Source organism: Capricornis sumatraensis, chromosome 14 (genome assembly GCF_032405125.1).
Source record: "Capricornis sumatraensis isolate serow.1 chromosome 14, serow.2, whole genome shotgun sequence".
NCBI lineage: Eukaryota > Metazoa > Chordata > Mammalia > Artiodactyla > Bovidae > Capricornis > Capricornis sumatraensis.
In genome coordinates, this window is record NC_091082.1 from 54690462 (window position 1) to 54704963 (window position 14502).

Below are 14502 nucleotides of genomic sequence, written 5' to 3' on the forward strand. Positions count from 1 at the left end.
GCTGGTGCTGGCCTCAGTGGTGGGAATCACTTGTCTAACTTGCTGAGGGCTTGGTTTTATTTTGCTGTCGTGATGGGACTCAGCTGTTTGTTCATTTGTAAAATACCACAATGTGGAGAAGTGAGCTGCTTTCACTCTGTTTTATTTTTTTACAATTTTAATTGGAGGATAATTGCTTTACAATGTTGTATTAGTTTCTGCCATACAACATTGTAAGTCAGCCATAAGTGTATGCATATCCCCTGCCTCTTGAGCCTCCCTCCGACTCCATCCCACCCCTCTCCGAGCACCAAACTGGGCTCCCTGTGTTACACAGCAGCTTCCCACTATCTGTTTATTTTACACATGGGAGCAGATATATGTCAGTGCTAGGAGTGGGTTGTTTTCAGTTGAAATGTGGATGGAGGTCATTGTAGGGTCGCATGTGGTTTTCATAAGTGTGGTAGCTGCAGGAGGTTTGGCTGGCAGGGGTGGTGAGGTGGTGCCCAGGGCGCTGTGCTGGGCAGTCAGTGCAGGGGCTCACTGCTGCCCGCTGCCCTGCTGGGCCCTCGCGCTGTCAGTCATCTCTCCTCTCTTGCTTGGCCTGCTCACTGCCCTCTGCTCCCCGGGAACCCATCCTCCCTCCCTCCTGTATCTCAAGCATCGGCATGCCAACTCTGTGCTGGTGCGGGGCTGTCCCCGGGCTGACCTGCCAGCTCACTGACCCAGCCCTGCTTCCTCATCTATTAAACCGAGCTAGGCAGAGCTTTTCCGAGAACTGACCTGCAGGCTTGCCATGTGGTGGCCCCTCTTGGCTAGTGTTTCCTCGGGCTGGCCCTCCACCTACTGAGGTGCTTCCCCAGCCCCAAACTGCTGATCCTGCACTTTCACAAACAACATATGGGTCCTGGGAGGGGCCCTGCACCCCAGGCCTGAGCACCTTGTGTACTGATGGGGTTCTCCCACCAGGCTTCCCTGGCCCAGTTGACTGCCCACCCTCCGGAGTCGGGCTATGTGTCTTCTAAATTCCCGGATAGTGACTTCGATCCCCCGTGGTGAGGGAGTGGCCAGGGACAGGGCCATGCTCCCTGAGGCTGCTGTGGGTCAGGGGCCAGTGTGCTACAGCTTCAATTCTGACCCCTTGCTGAGGACAGTTAAAATGACAGAGTTAATCTTTATCCAATAAATTCATAAAACTAAAAGTTTTCCCTTCCAGCCTCACTCCCCAGAGATAACTGCTGCTAGAAGGTTGGTGTATACCTTTTATATACTAATTGATTCACTGATTACTCAACACGTGTTTGTAGAGTAGATCCTGTGGGCAGCAGGCCCTGTGCTGGGGCTGAGGGTGCAGCCCTGTGCTCACACAGTACAAAGTCAGTGCATCCTTCCTGGATGAGGGCCAGCCTCAAGTCCAACTGCGGTTCTCACAGGCCATAGAAGGTGTTTCAGAGCAAACCTGGGGCTTCTCAGGTGGCCCAGTGGTAAAGAACCTGCCTGCCAATCAGGAGACGTGGAAGATGGTTTGATCCCTGGGTTGGGAAGATTCCCTTGGAAGGGGAAATGGCACCCCACTCCAGTATTCTTGCCTGGGAAATCCCATGGACAGAGGAACCTGGAGGGCTACAATCCATGGGGTTGCAGAGTCTGACCTGCTGAGTACACATGCCAACTAGAGCAATTGTGGACTAGCTCAAGTTCACTTACATTCCTGCCTAATTGTTCCTAAATTTCGTTTACATTCTATTGCTGTTGTTGCCACATTCTCTCTGTCTTGGGAGGTGTGTTCTGGTGAATGAAACACCCTCTGCAGGGGAGCTACGTCCCTGGGAGCCTGAGGTCCTCGGGTGGGGGCGTGTTACCAAGCGCGTCCTTGAAGGATGTCTCTAGGCAGGGGTTCTCACCGTCCAGTTTTCTCTGCGCTCTGTTCGGGAGAGTCTCAGGAGAAAAGGCATCATTGAGAAGTAGGAGCAGGGCTGCTGTTGGGAGTTGCCTCTCTACCCAAAGATGTGGCAACAGATGACTGAAAACCTCACTCATTTATAGTGCACGGGGGTCAACAGTCTCCCTGCTGGGGGTCAGCTCTGCCAAGGCCCCTTGTGTCTGTGCTGGCTGCTGGTGCTGGTTGAAGGAGGGAATGACAGTGTCAGGAGGTGAAGCTGTGCCCGTGGGTGGTGCTGGCATGCTGGGGAAGTGCTCCAAGGCCCGAGGTGGTGGGCAGGCTCCACTCTGGCCCCACGTGACCACTCCGAACCTCTGCCATGGCCAGTCTCCTCTGCAAAATGGGGGCATCGTGAGGACCTGCCCGGAGAGGTCTGTATGGGGATCAAGTGAAATGGGTCAGTAAAGCCCTGCCTTGGCCACATGGGGTGTGCCTGGCAAGAGTGAGTGGCTGCTTCTTGGTCTGGAACGTTCTGTCTTGAGTTGAGTTGGGTGGCTCCTTTGTCACAGCTCCCTGTGACTGCCACAGGGTGCCTGGGAGCTCTGATCTGTCTCATGTCAGAAGGCCCCTCAGAGCTGTTCTTTCTTTGGTCGTGGCTTCTGGAAGTTTGCAGAACAGGTCTCTGGCCAAGCCAGGCTCAGAACTGGGCCCCTTGCACTGGGAAAGGCAATGAGTCAGCTCTGAGTTTCCTTCTGTTTCCATCGCACCTGAAGATGGCGGGGAGGGGAGTGCTGGCTGGTGGCTCTTCTCACTGTCCCAGTGCGTGTTGACTAGGGAGTGACCTCTGGCTTGGGGGCCGCGCAGACCCTTTGAGGGAGCAGCCCTCAGGGAAGGGCACTTGTTTCCCATTCATGCTTCCATGGAAACAAGACTTGGCATTGGGGGACATGAACTGGTAACATGCTGGGGAGTATCTTTGGGGTTGGGTGATTTTGCTGCTCGGCAGGGATTGTTAGGGAGAGGGTGCCAGTTGTAGTCTGGGTGTCCTCCTTCCGTGGATTCAGTGGGTGCCCCCAGGATGCTCTCTGCCCCAAAGGTTGGGGTGTGTCCGGGGGTTCTGGCTCCCTGGACTGAGTGATGGAAGCCCAGGTGGGAGGCAGGATGATATGGTCTCACTGGCGTCAAGGCCAAGAGCGTGGGGTGGCTCCAAGTGTGGGGTGAGGGGGAGGTGGGGGGATCTCACAGGAGCACAGGGAGCTCGGCGGTCACTGCCATCTCCCTCTGGGGTGGGGGTCGTGGCCACCTTACCTGGAGCCTCTCCCCCTCCTGTGACCGCCCATGGAGCCCTGGGCCACTTGACCCTGAACACATCTTTTGGGCAAGAGTTTAATTGTGATCAAGAGCTGAGGGATTGTTTGGTAACCAGCAAATGAGCTGTCTGGGCTCTAAAGCAGTGAGCACGCGCCAGCAACAGGGTCCTGTGGATCAAGGTCACAGAAGAAGACAGGGGTTGTGTGTTAAAAATGCTGAAATCACTGGAGGGGAATGTGTCCTGCCCTATGATGTAGACACATGAATTAACTTGCAGAATGTGAATAATATGCAGCCTGCAAAAATAAGGGGGCGACAGGCATCCTTTATGTGTCCCCCCTTCCCTCTGCTCCCTCTCTGCACCCTCACCTCCTGCTGCTCTGGGTCTTGCCAGCGTCACCCCCTCCCTCCCCTCAGCTCCCAGAGGGACCCGCTGCCTGGCGATTTTCTGCTGTGTTCCCTGAAATCCTGCATGGATGATTCATGTGCTTCCTATGGGTGGAGGCACCTTGAGTTCCTGCCTATTGCTGGGAGAGGGGTCCGTCTCCCATGCCCGCCTCCCCTCTGGGCCCTCCCTCTCGCCTTCTGTCTCTAACTGAGGCTCCCAGCCCAGGATGTGCTTCAGAGACTTGCTTGACCATTTTATGAAAGGTTGCACTTTGTATATTTCTGCATGTCTTTTAACATCATGGTTGAATACACATGTCGTAAAATGTGCTTTTCTAACTATTTTTCAGCACGTGGTTCAGGAGCGTTAAGCACATTCACATCGTTGAGCAACCCCGCGTCTCCAGAACACACTCATCTTGCAGATCTAGACTCTGCAGACACAGTAACTCCCCACCCCCGCCCAGCCCCTGGCAGCCCCCAGTCTACGTTCTGTCTTGGAATTTGATGACTTTCAGCACCTCATATAAATGGAATTATGCAGTACTTGTCTTTTGGTGACTGCTCATGTCACTCAGTGTAACGTCATCAAGTTTCACCCATGTTGTAACATGCGTCAGAATCTCCTTCCTCTTTGAAAGTGAAAGTGAAAGTGTGAGTCACTCAGTCATGTCCGACTCTCTGGAACCCTGTGGCCTATGGCCCACCAGGCTCCTCTGTCCATGGGATTCCCCAGGCAAGAATACTGCCGTGGGCTGTCATTCCCTTCTCCAGGAGGTCTTCCCACCCCAGGGACTGAACTTGGGTGTCCTGCATTGCAGGTGGATTCTTCACCTTCTGAGCCACCAGGGAAGAATGATACTGTGTTGTGTGGATGGACCACAGTTTGTCTGTCTTTCTTTCACTTCTTGATGGGCATTGGGTTGTTTCCACCTTTTGTCTACTGTGGATAAGGATACCTGTACTTTTAAATTGGGTCTGATTCATCAACTGACCTGCTTTAAACACTTAAAAATATGATGAAAGGAGTACATAAACTTTCTCAGAAGTATCAAACCTTAGTGTGTATTTGTGATGGGAAAGGTATAAAAAACCATAAAGAGGGGAATAAAGTAATATGTGATTGCTGTCTACAGACATACATGTGTAGGCCACCATCAAAAAGTACAAATGATAAATGCTGGAGAAGATATGGAGAAAAGGGAGCCCTCTTATACTGTTGGTGAGAATGTAAATTAGTGCAGCCACTGTGGAAAACAGAATGGAGGTTCCTCAGAAAACTAAAAATAGAGTTGCTACATGATCTGGCAATCCCACTCCTGGGCGTATATCTGGAAAAGATGAAAACTCTAGTTGGAAAGGATACATCACCCCAGTGTTCACTGCAGCACTGTTTACAATAGCCAAGACATGGAAGCAACCTTAATGTCCATCAACAGATGAATGGATAAAGAGGATATGGTATAAAAAAATACAATGGGATATTACTCAGCCACAAAAAGGATGAAATAATGCCATTGGCAGCAACATGGATGGACCTAGAGATGATCACACTCAGTGAAGTAGAACAGACAGAGAAAGACAAATGTCATATGACTTTCCTTATATGTGAAATCTAAAAAAATGATACAAATGAACTTGTTTACAAAACAGAAATAGACTCACAGACATAGAAAACAGACTTATGGTTAGCAGAGGGGAAAGCTGGGGGAGGGATAAATTGGGAATTTGGGATTAAAAAATATACACTACTATATATAAAATAGATAAACAACAAGGACCTACTATGCAGCCTAGGAAACTATTCAATATCTTGTGATGATGTATAATGGAAAAGAATCTGCAAATATATATATATATCTGAATCACTTTGCTGTGATTCAGATATATGTGTTGAATCACAGTGAATTACTCTGGAAACACTGAAAATCAATTATGCTTCAGTTAAAAAAAAAACAAGAACAGAGTACTGCTCCAAGAAAAAAGATATATGTGTATACATGCAAATGTATCAGTTCAGTTCAGTCACTCAGTTATATTTGACTCCTTGTGACCTCATGGACTATAGCACGTCAGGCTTCCCTGTCAGACACCAACTCCCAGACCTTGCTCAAACTCATGTTCATCGAGTCTGTGATGCCATCCAACCATCTCATCCTCTGTCGTCCCTTTCTGTCGGTGATGCCATACAACCATCTTATCCTGTCATCCCCTTTTCCTTCTGTCTTCAATCTTTCTCAGCATCAAGGTCTTTTCCAGTGAGTAAGTTAATCGCATCAAGTGGTGAAAGTATTGTAGCTTCAGCTTCAGCATCAATCCTTCCAATGAATATTCTGGACTGATTTCCTGGTTTGATCTCCTTGTAGTCCAAAGGACTCTCAAGAGTCTTCTCCAATACCATAGTTCAAATGCATCAATTCTTTGGCGCTCAGCTTTCTTTATGGTCCAACTCTCACATCCATACATGACTACTGAAAAAACCATAGCTTTTGGACCTTTGTCGGCAAAGTAATGTCTCAAAATGCTTATATTTTAAGTAATCTTGTCATCAAATGGACTAATAATATGCAGTTTTATATGTTGTTATATATTGTTCTTTTCACCTACAATGTCATGATTATTTTTTGATTATTGAATATTCTTTTTTGTTTTTATTTCCTTCTTTCTTTTTTTGTTTTTGTTTTTTTAAATTTCCTTTTAAATAATCTCTGACAATATGATTTTTTTCTCATTTTATATGGATGAGCAAGAGATTATTTAACATTCTCGTATTCTTGAACATCTGGTGGTTTCTTAATTTTGTCTGTTATAAATAATGTTCTAATGAGTATTCTTGCAAATAAAGCTTTGCTTCCATCTTTGATTATTTAGAGTCAGACACGACTGAGTGACTGAACTCTTAACTCTTGATTATTTTGCTAAATAAGATTCAAAAGTGGCATTGCTGGGGCAGAAGGTGGATATGGATTTCTTTTTCAAATGTTAAGCTTTTTGATTTGTGTTGAGATAGAGCCGATTAGCCATGCTGTGGCAGTTTCAGTGAACAGTGAAGGGACTCAGCCACACGCATACATGTATCTGTTCTCTCCCACACCCTGTCCCATTCGGGGTGCCACATGGCACTGAGCAGACTTCCCTGTGCTCTACAGTAGGTCCTTGTTGGCTATGCATAGGTATATTTTTAAGGCTCTTGATGCACTCTAAGTTACAGAGACAGCTGCCTCTCAGCTGCACTGACTGATAACCTTCCAGTAAGATAGTGTTCTTTCTGGCATAGTTTCATCAGCACTGCGTCTCACAATTGTTTTTTTTAAGCTTTGGAATTGGGCTTTTAAAATCTAAGACTTTGTACCTCAATATTTAAATAATCATAAAAGTTGAGGAAGAGACAGAGAAGACCAGAACCAGAGAGATGGCACAGAGGGGGATGTAAAGGGGCAGACGCCCCCTGGGAGTATGTTTGTGGGGGCTGGCTTTGCCTTCTTCTTACTGTGGTGGCCTTTGTTCCAGGGCCCGTGGAGAAGCCTCTCCAAACAGGTGTGATGCTCCCCTCTCGAGGCTGGGTTTCCATTCACCTTCTCGGCGTGGGCGCTGGGCTGGATGCCACAGGCCGCCCTCCCTTTCTGTCCTCACCCTCATGGAGCTCACGGTCTGGGTGCTTCTCGATAGGGATGGGACTTCCCTCTCATATTCCCAGCCCAGCCTTTGTTTCTGCTTATCGCTGCGCCATGCTCACACGTGTGTCTGAGTGTTTCCACATATTTCTGGGTGTCGTTTCTGTCGGTGAGTTGCTCAGTCGTTTCTGACTCTTGGGACCTCATGGACTGTAGCCTACCAGGCTCCTCTGTCCATGGGATTTCCCAGGGAAGAATATTGGAGTGGGTTGCCATTTCCTCCTTGAAGGGGATCTTTCCTACCCAGGGATCGAATTCGTGTCTCTTGCTTCTCCTGCATTCCAGGTGGATTCTTTATTCCTGAGCCACTGAGGAAGCCCATAGTTGAGAGTAAGCATAAGGAAATGAGAAATGACACAGTTGGCTGTGCTCTCGCTGGACAGGAAGCCGTGGGGAAGGGAACAGATGTCACCCTGCCTCTGGCAGCCTGTGTGCCCTCGATAGCTGAGTTAGGAAATCTGTTCCTGGAGGACGTTTGGGGAGGAATTTGGACCAAATAAAATTTGCACTCATTTGATCTGTTTAGCATCTGGGCTTGGGCTGACAGGGCCTCCGGCTCTGAGTCCGTCTGAGTGATGCCCACTCCTTCTTCTTGGTGCTCAGCCCTTGGCCTGAAGCCCTGTGGGCGAAAGGGCCCTCCGGTGGTTGTGTTTCAACGGGTCATCCATCTGAGCCTCTCGTGTCCAGGAGATGCCCTCCGGAAGCCCCGCCTGCAGAAGCCTCTGACGTGCTACCTGGATGATCTGTTCTTCACGCTGTATCCCTCGCTGGAGAAGTTCGAGGAAGAGCTTCTGGAACTCGTGATCAGCGATTGCTTCCGGGAGGTACAGTCCAGGGTTGGGGAGTTTAGTCTGAACAGTGGGGAGGGAACACCAGGCAGACTGGGAGATGCCAGCCTCCTGAGCCCCCGATGTGGGCGATCGCAGTGATGCCCCTGTTTCTGTCTTCTTGTCTCTTTGTGCCTAAAGAGGGGCACTAGCCCATTGTCTTAACTTCACTGCTGAGAGGGTGCTGTTAAGCTGAGACATTAATTAACATTCACTTTGACATATCTTAGGGGCTTCCCTCTTGGTGCAGTGGTAAAGAATTAACCTGCCCATGCAGAAGACACGAGTTTGATCCCTGGGTCAGGAAGATCCCCTGGAGTAGGAAATGGCAACCCACTCTAATATTCTTGCCTGGAAAATCCCATGGACAGAGGAACCTGGCAGGCTACAGTCCATAGAGTTGCAAAGAGTCGGATGCAACTGAGCGACTAACACACATACACACACACACACACACACACACACACACACATTAATGTATCTTATGCGTGTGTTAGTTGCTCAGTCATGTACAATTCTATGCAGTCCCATGGACTGTAGCCCACCAGGCTCCTGTTTCCATGGGATTCTTCAGGCCAGAATATTGGAGTTGATTGCCATGCCCTCCTCCAGGGGATCTTCCCAACTCAGGGGTTGAACCTGGGTCTCTTGCATTGCAGGTGGACTCTACTGTCTGAGCCACCAGGGAAGATCTAATGTATCTTAATCAGTCCTCATTTAAAAGTAAGTTAAATCACCAGATGAGCTTAGGGAAACCTGTAAACGAGTCTATATTTACAAGGGACACTTTCAGAGTACATGAGGATATTTCCAAGGAGATGACTATAAATTGCAACCACTTTGGCTCACTGAAGTGGTTTTCTGGGAGGGGCACTTCCCCAGAAGGGCACTTCCCCTGGGCACTGCCCAGGTCTGCCTGCCTGCGTGACACCTTGTCCCTACATGGGCCCATGTACACATGGCCCACTTTCCCGCGTATTCCTTATCTGGATCCTTGGCACAATCCCTCTCAGGCTTCAGTCTCCGATCTGCTGTCCTGCCCAGCTGCCCTGCCAGAGCTGCGGGCAGCACCCCCATCCCGCTGCCCAGAGAGCTCTCTGGGGCATCCCCCTGCTTTGTTTCTCTGGGTGCTTGGCCGTGGAGAGGACCTGGTACCCTTGCCTGTTAACTGGGGGACTCGCAGTCCCTGTCTGGAGTATTTGCACCAGGAGGACTCTGCACAACACTGCACCTGATGTGCCCCAACAGTTGGCATGTTGTTTAGTCACTAAGCTGTGTCTGACTCTGCGACCCCATGGACTGCAGCATGCTAGGCTCCCCTGTCCTCAGCACCTCCTGGAGTTTGCTCAGATTCATGTCCATTGAGTTGTTACTTGTGAGGATGAATGATTCAGTCACCTGGCACCCATCCTGAAGTTAGCAAATTATGAAGCTTGCAAATGATTAATTGCATGCACACACAAATATGTGTTCATGCATGAATAAGGTGGAATTTTTTAAAAGATGGACTCTTTTTTTTTTCTGCTCTCTACCCATTCTACTCCAATATTTTGGCCAGCTGATGTGAAGAGCCGACTCATTGGAAAAGACCCTGATGCTGGGAAAGATTGAAGGCAGGAGAAGAAGAGGGCTACAGAGGATGAGATGGTTGGATGGCATCACCAACTCAATGGACATGAGTTTAAGCAAATGCCAGGAGATGGTGAAGGGCAGGGAAGCCTGGAATGCTGTAGTCCAGGGGGTCACAAAGAGTCAGACATGACCTAGCGACTGAACAGCAACCCATTCTTGAAACTGTAGCTCCATGTAACATAGTCCCACAAGAAACAGAAATGCAAAGCAGAGAGTTGAAACAACAGCAAACATTTTCTTGGTGTAGTTGCTGCTGTTTTCCTGTTGCTCAGAGTAGATTGTCTATGACTACTGAGATGTTTAAGGGTATCATTGTTGAATTTTATATGTTTCCATGAAGATCACTTTATTACATATTTCTACTCTCTTTGTATTTTTGTTCCCATTCAGTCAGAAGATACTGTTTCTGTCCCCGTTTTATTCTCATTACTCAAAGTCTAATGGGCTGTATTTGGGTCAGTTCAGCATGATTAATGAGCAATGAAGAAAACTCAAAAATTCAGGGATCATTTTGCACCAATCACATAATTTAATAAACAATAATAGCCTGGAAGAATATCCTTGCCCATTTGTTAGCATGCCTGTACATTTTTTTGTTAAGATGAAACACTTTAATATCCAGAGATCACTTTGGGGCAGATTCCGTTTTTATTGGATTATGATTACTGCTGCCCCCATCCACCCCAAGTCTCAGGTGTCTGAGTCGGGGGAGGGCAGAGGTGTTGACACTCTGTGTTCAGCCTCTAGGCACCTCTGTCATTGCATCATTGCCTGCCCTTGACTTTGGGGGCCCCTACACCCCAGAGCTCCAGATTCTGTTGGAGGAGCCGGGTCACCTTGTTGCTAGTTTGCTGCATCTTGAGAATCATAGCTCAGCCTTGGAAAGTGAGAATTAGCTGATTTGAGAATCTAGGGGGCGATTCCTCTATAAGGTGATGCTATTTGAGGAACCCCCAAAGGACCAAGAAAGTGTCCTAAGGCCAACCCACCCTGATCGGATGGTACTTAACTAAGCTCCTTGGGCGGGCTTCCCTGGTGGCTCAGATGGTAAAGAATCCACCTGCAGTGACCCAGGTGACCCAGTTTTGATCCCTGGGTTGGGAAGATCCCCTGGAGAAAGGAATGGCACCCACTTCAGTATTCTTGCCTGGGAAATCCCATGGACAGAGGAGCCTGCCGGGCTGCAGTCCATGGGATTGTGATGAAGAGTTGGACATGACTGAGTGGCTAACACTCTATCATATTTTCACTAAGCTCTATCTGGTCTGGAATGTCTGATAGCTCTAGCTTTGTCTCCCTGTCGACCTCTCCTCTGGGGGCTTTTCTGGCGAGCTCCTGCCCCTGCTCTGCGCCGGCCTCACTCTTTGCTCTTCCTAGGCGGGCAGCCCGCTGGATGTCGGCGCCCTGGAGATCCTGGAGCGGCGTCTGTGTGTGGGCGTGCACAATGGGTTGGGCTTCGTGCAGCGGCCACAAGTCCTCGTGCTGGTGCCCGAGCTGGAGGTGGCCTTGACACGCTCTGCCAGCTTCAGCCGGAAGGTTGGCTCCTCTTCCAAGGCCAGGTATCTCCCCTGGGACCCAGGTCCAGCCCTCTGTGGAGTTGGGCATTAGGGGTGGGTACCCGACCAGGGATCAAAGTGAAAGGCCATCATGAGGGATGCACTCTCCCACCTGAGTTCTTCCTCGGTGCTGCTGTTTCCTCCTGCTCCATCATCTGGTCCACAGCAGACCTCAGCATCCTGTGGTCGGAAAGATCTTGTTTTTCTGCCTTGATGGTTTTGGGGTTAGTGTTACAGATGCTTCCAGCTGTGGAGCCCTCACATGCTTCCCTCCAGAAGTGTCCTGTGACCCTTACGTGATGGGGAACCAGAGGGCAGGAAGTTCTGCTGCTAGGTTCAGCCTGGGCTCCTCAGATCACCATCAGAGATGTCCCCCAGGAGTGCCACACGTGAGGCTGGGTAGAAGCCGGCCTTGGGGGGGGTGCCTCCCCAGAGACCCTCTGTCCTCCCATCCCCAGTGCTGGCAGTTTGGCCAAGTGTTGATTGCGGCACCTGAAAAACGCTCTGGTTTGGGACATTACTTGGTGGCCAGACGCCCAGAAGAGCACAGGGACACTGCTCAGGGGGACTCATGCAGCAGCAACACCAGGGGCCCCAGGGCCCGAGCTGATGAGGGGTGCTGGGTGCTGGGCAGCGGGAGCCACCGCCTGACTCACCCCTTTTCTATGTGCTCCGCCCAGCTCTGGAAACCAGGCTCTGGTCCTCAGAAGCCGGCTCCGACTCCCTGAGATGGTCCGTCACCCCGCGTTCACCATTGTCTTCCAGCTGGAGTACGTGTTTAACAACCCCTCGGGGGCGGACGGCAATGTAAGAACCACTGGGTTCCCACCTAGCGATGGGCTCCATGCACGGAGGATAAGCATAGTCACCATTAATATTCTTTTGGTTAAAAGCAGTATAATTATTATTAACGGTGTGGATAACAAGCATGGAATATGACTAGAAATCACTTCTTTCTGGTGATAGCTCTGTTCTGATCATTTCCTTCTTTATGGAAGCAGTATGTTCTGCTGGCAGATGGTGTGAATAGTTCAGAAGGCAGCAAGCTTCACGATAGCATTAATTCTAATTATTAAATCAATAATTATTTTGAAAAATGAGGCCATTTTAGTGCATTTTTCAAATGATATGAAGGGTAGTAAAGCTTGAATCTGCACAAGAGATGGATATTTCCTTTGAGTGGACCTTGTATGTGCCTGTCTCAGAACCAAGAGCAAGAATTTATAGGATTCAGTTGGAGAAAAGGTAACAAAGAGACATCATTTACATCACTGATACAGATTTTTGGGAAAATCCAAACCATGCTATTCTTAAGATTCAGGTTTTTGTTTGAAAAAGCAAATATCATTACTTATTTATTTAAAAATTTTTTCAAACTTTGATATTGGAGTGCAGTTGATTAACAGTGTTGTGATAGTTCCAGTTAGACATTGAAGGGACTCAACCGTACACATACATGTATCCATTCTCCCCCAAACTCCCCTCCATCCAGGCTGCCACGTGACACTGAGCAAAGTTCCCTGTGCTATACAGTAGGTCCTTGTTGGCTTTCCATTTTAAATATAGCAGTGTGGACATGTCGATCCCAAACTCCCTAACTCTTTCCTCCATTCTTCCCCTCTGGCAACCATAAGTTCATGCTCTAAGCCTGTGACTCTGTCTCTGTTTCATAATTAAGTTCATTTGTATCATTTCTTTTTAGATTCCACATATAAGGGATGTCATATCTTTTCCTTCTCTAACTTACTTCACTCTGGTGTGACAATCTCTAGGTCCATCCATGTGGCTACTAGTGGTATTATTTCATTCTTTTTATGGCTGAGTAGTATTCCGTTGTATATATGCACCACATCTTCTTTATCCATTCCTCCGTCAGGGGACATTTATGCTGCTTCCTTGTCTTGGCTATCGTAAATAGTCCCTCAAAGAACACTGGTGTGTGTCTGTCCTTTTGGACTAAGTTTTCCTCCGGGTATATGCCCAAGAGTGGGATTGCAGGGTCATATGGTAGTGGTAGTAGTGTTAGTCGCTCAGTTGTGTCCAACTTTTTGCGACGCCATGGACTGCAGCCCACAAGGCTCCTCTGTCCTTGGGATTCTCCAGGCAAGAATACTGGAGTGGGTAGCCGTTCCCTTCTCCAGGGTATCTCCTTGACCCAGGGATTGAACTCGGCTGTCCTGCATTGCAGGCAGATTCTTTACCATGTGAGCCACCAGGGAAAGGTGTGGTAGCTCTACTGAAAAAGAAAAGATCATTTAACAAGCAAATTAAGAATAAAAAAAGGCCACAAGATGCCTTCTGTGGTGGTCAGTCTGCCTGCGTCACTGCGCAGCTGATGGAAAAACAGGGGACAGAGGGTGATTCGGGGGGGCCTTCGGAAGGAGAATGGGGTGTCGGCATAGCTGCCATGTTAGTTCCTGGTCCCCTCTGATGTCTGTTCCCTGTTGTGTATCAGGTGAGCTGACCCAGAGGCAGGTGTTCTGAGGGCAGCTGAACGAGTGATCTCTGTTGTTCTCACAAAGCTGTTGTTTCCAGCTCTGCTTTTCTTTCTTTGTTTCCAGAAGTTTCAGCCAAAATGCAATTCTGTGCAGATAAGCTTGTCTGCATGGGGTGGGCAGAATGGTCTTTGGGTGGGACTACAGCAGGAGGTAGGGGCTTCAGGGACTTTCCCACCCCGGGGAGGGGCAGGGTACCCCTGCTCTCTTGCACATGGGCTGGGGCCGATGCAGACGGAACCCCTGGAGGAGCAGCAGGCCTGGTGCCTCCGTGGGGGGCTCCATGTCGCTCGCCACTCATTTACATGTAGATTGTGTCCCCTCGAGAATATTAATTATGATCCACTTGCTATTATAAAGTCCACGTGCTGAAACTGATATGACTTACCTGACACTTGATTATTATTATTTTTTAACTCTTCATTGAAATGCTCACCGGCTGGCAGGTGGGTCTGCCATGCATTGTTGCATCGTGGAGCTCTTAGAACGTGGCTTGTAATAGCTCATCAATTCTTTTTGATGTGGAGGTTTATCTTAACATGGAATATTGGATTCCATTTTACTGTCATCAAGTGTACTTTCTTCAGTGTAATCTGGAGAGGAAATGTTCTGGCGTCTGAAATGATTTTCTGCACAAATTACTTGCTGCGTGAAGCAGCGAGTATGGGGTTAGCATTCCAGTGGTGATCGCTGACTCAGGCATTCCCGTCACGACCAAACTTAGATCAAACTTAGATGTAGCGGAGAAGACAGCCCTGC

At 48.8% G+C, this 14502-nt stretch overlaps 1 protein-coding gene across 1 annotated transcript in view; it reads left to right on the forward strand.

Moving 5' to 3' along the window:
• NPHP4 (nephrocystin 4) overlaps positions 1-14502 on the forward strand; it is a 136862-nt gene that overhangs the window by 27210 nt on the left and 95150 nt on the right. The window contains exons 6-8 of the mRNA XM_068986323.1: positions 7921-8057; positions 11070-11251; positions 11929-12055. Of these exons, the coding sequence (XP_068842424.1) occupies positions 7921-8057; positions 11070-11251; positions 11929-12055 (446 nt within the window). The remainder of the gene's footprint in view (positions 1-7920; positions 8058-11069; positions 11252-11928; positions 12056-14502) is intronic.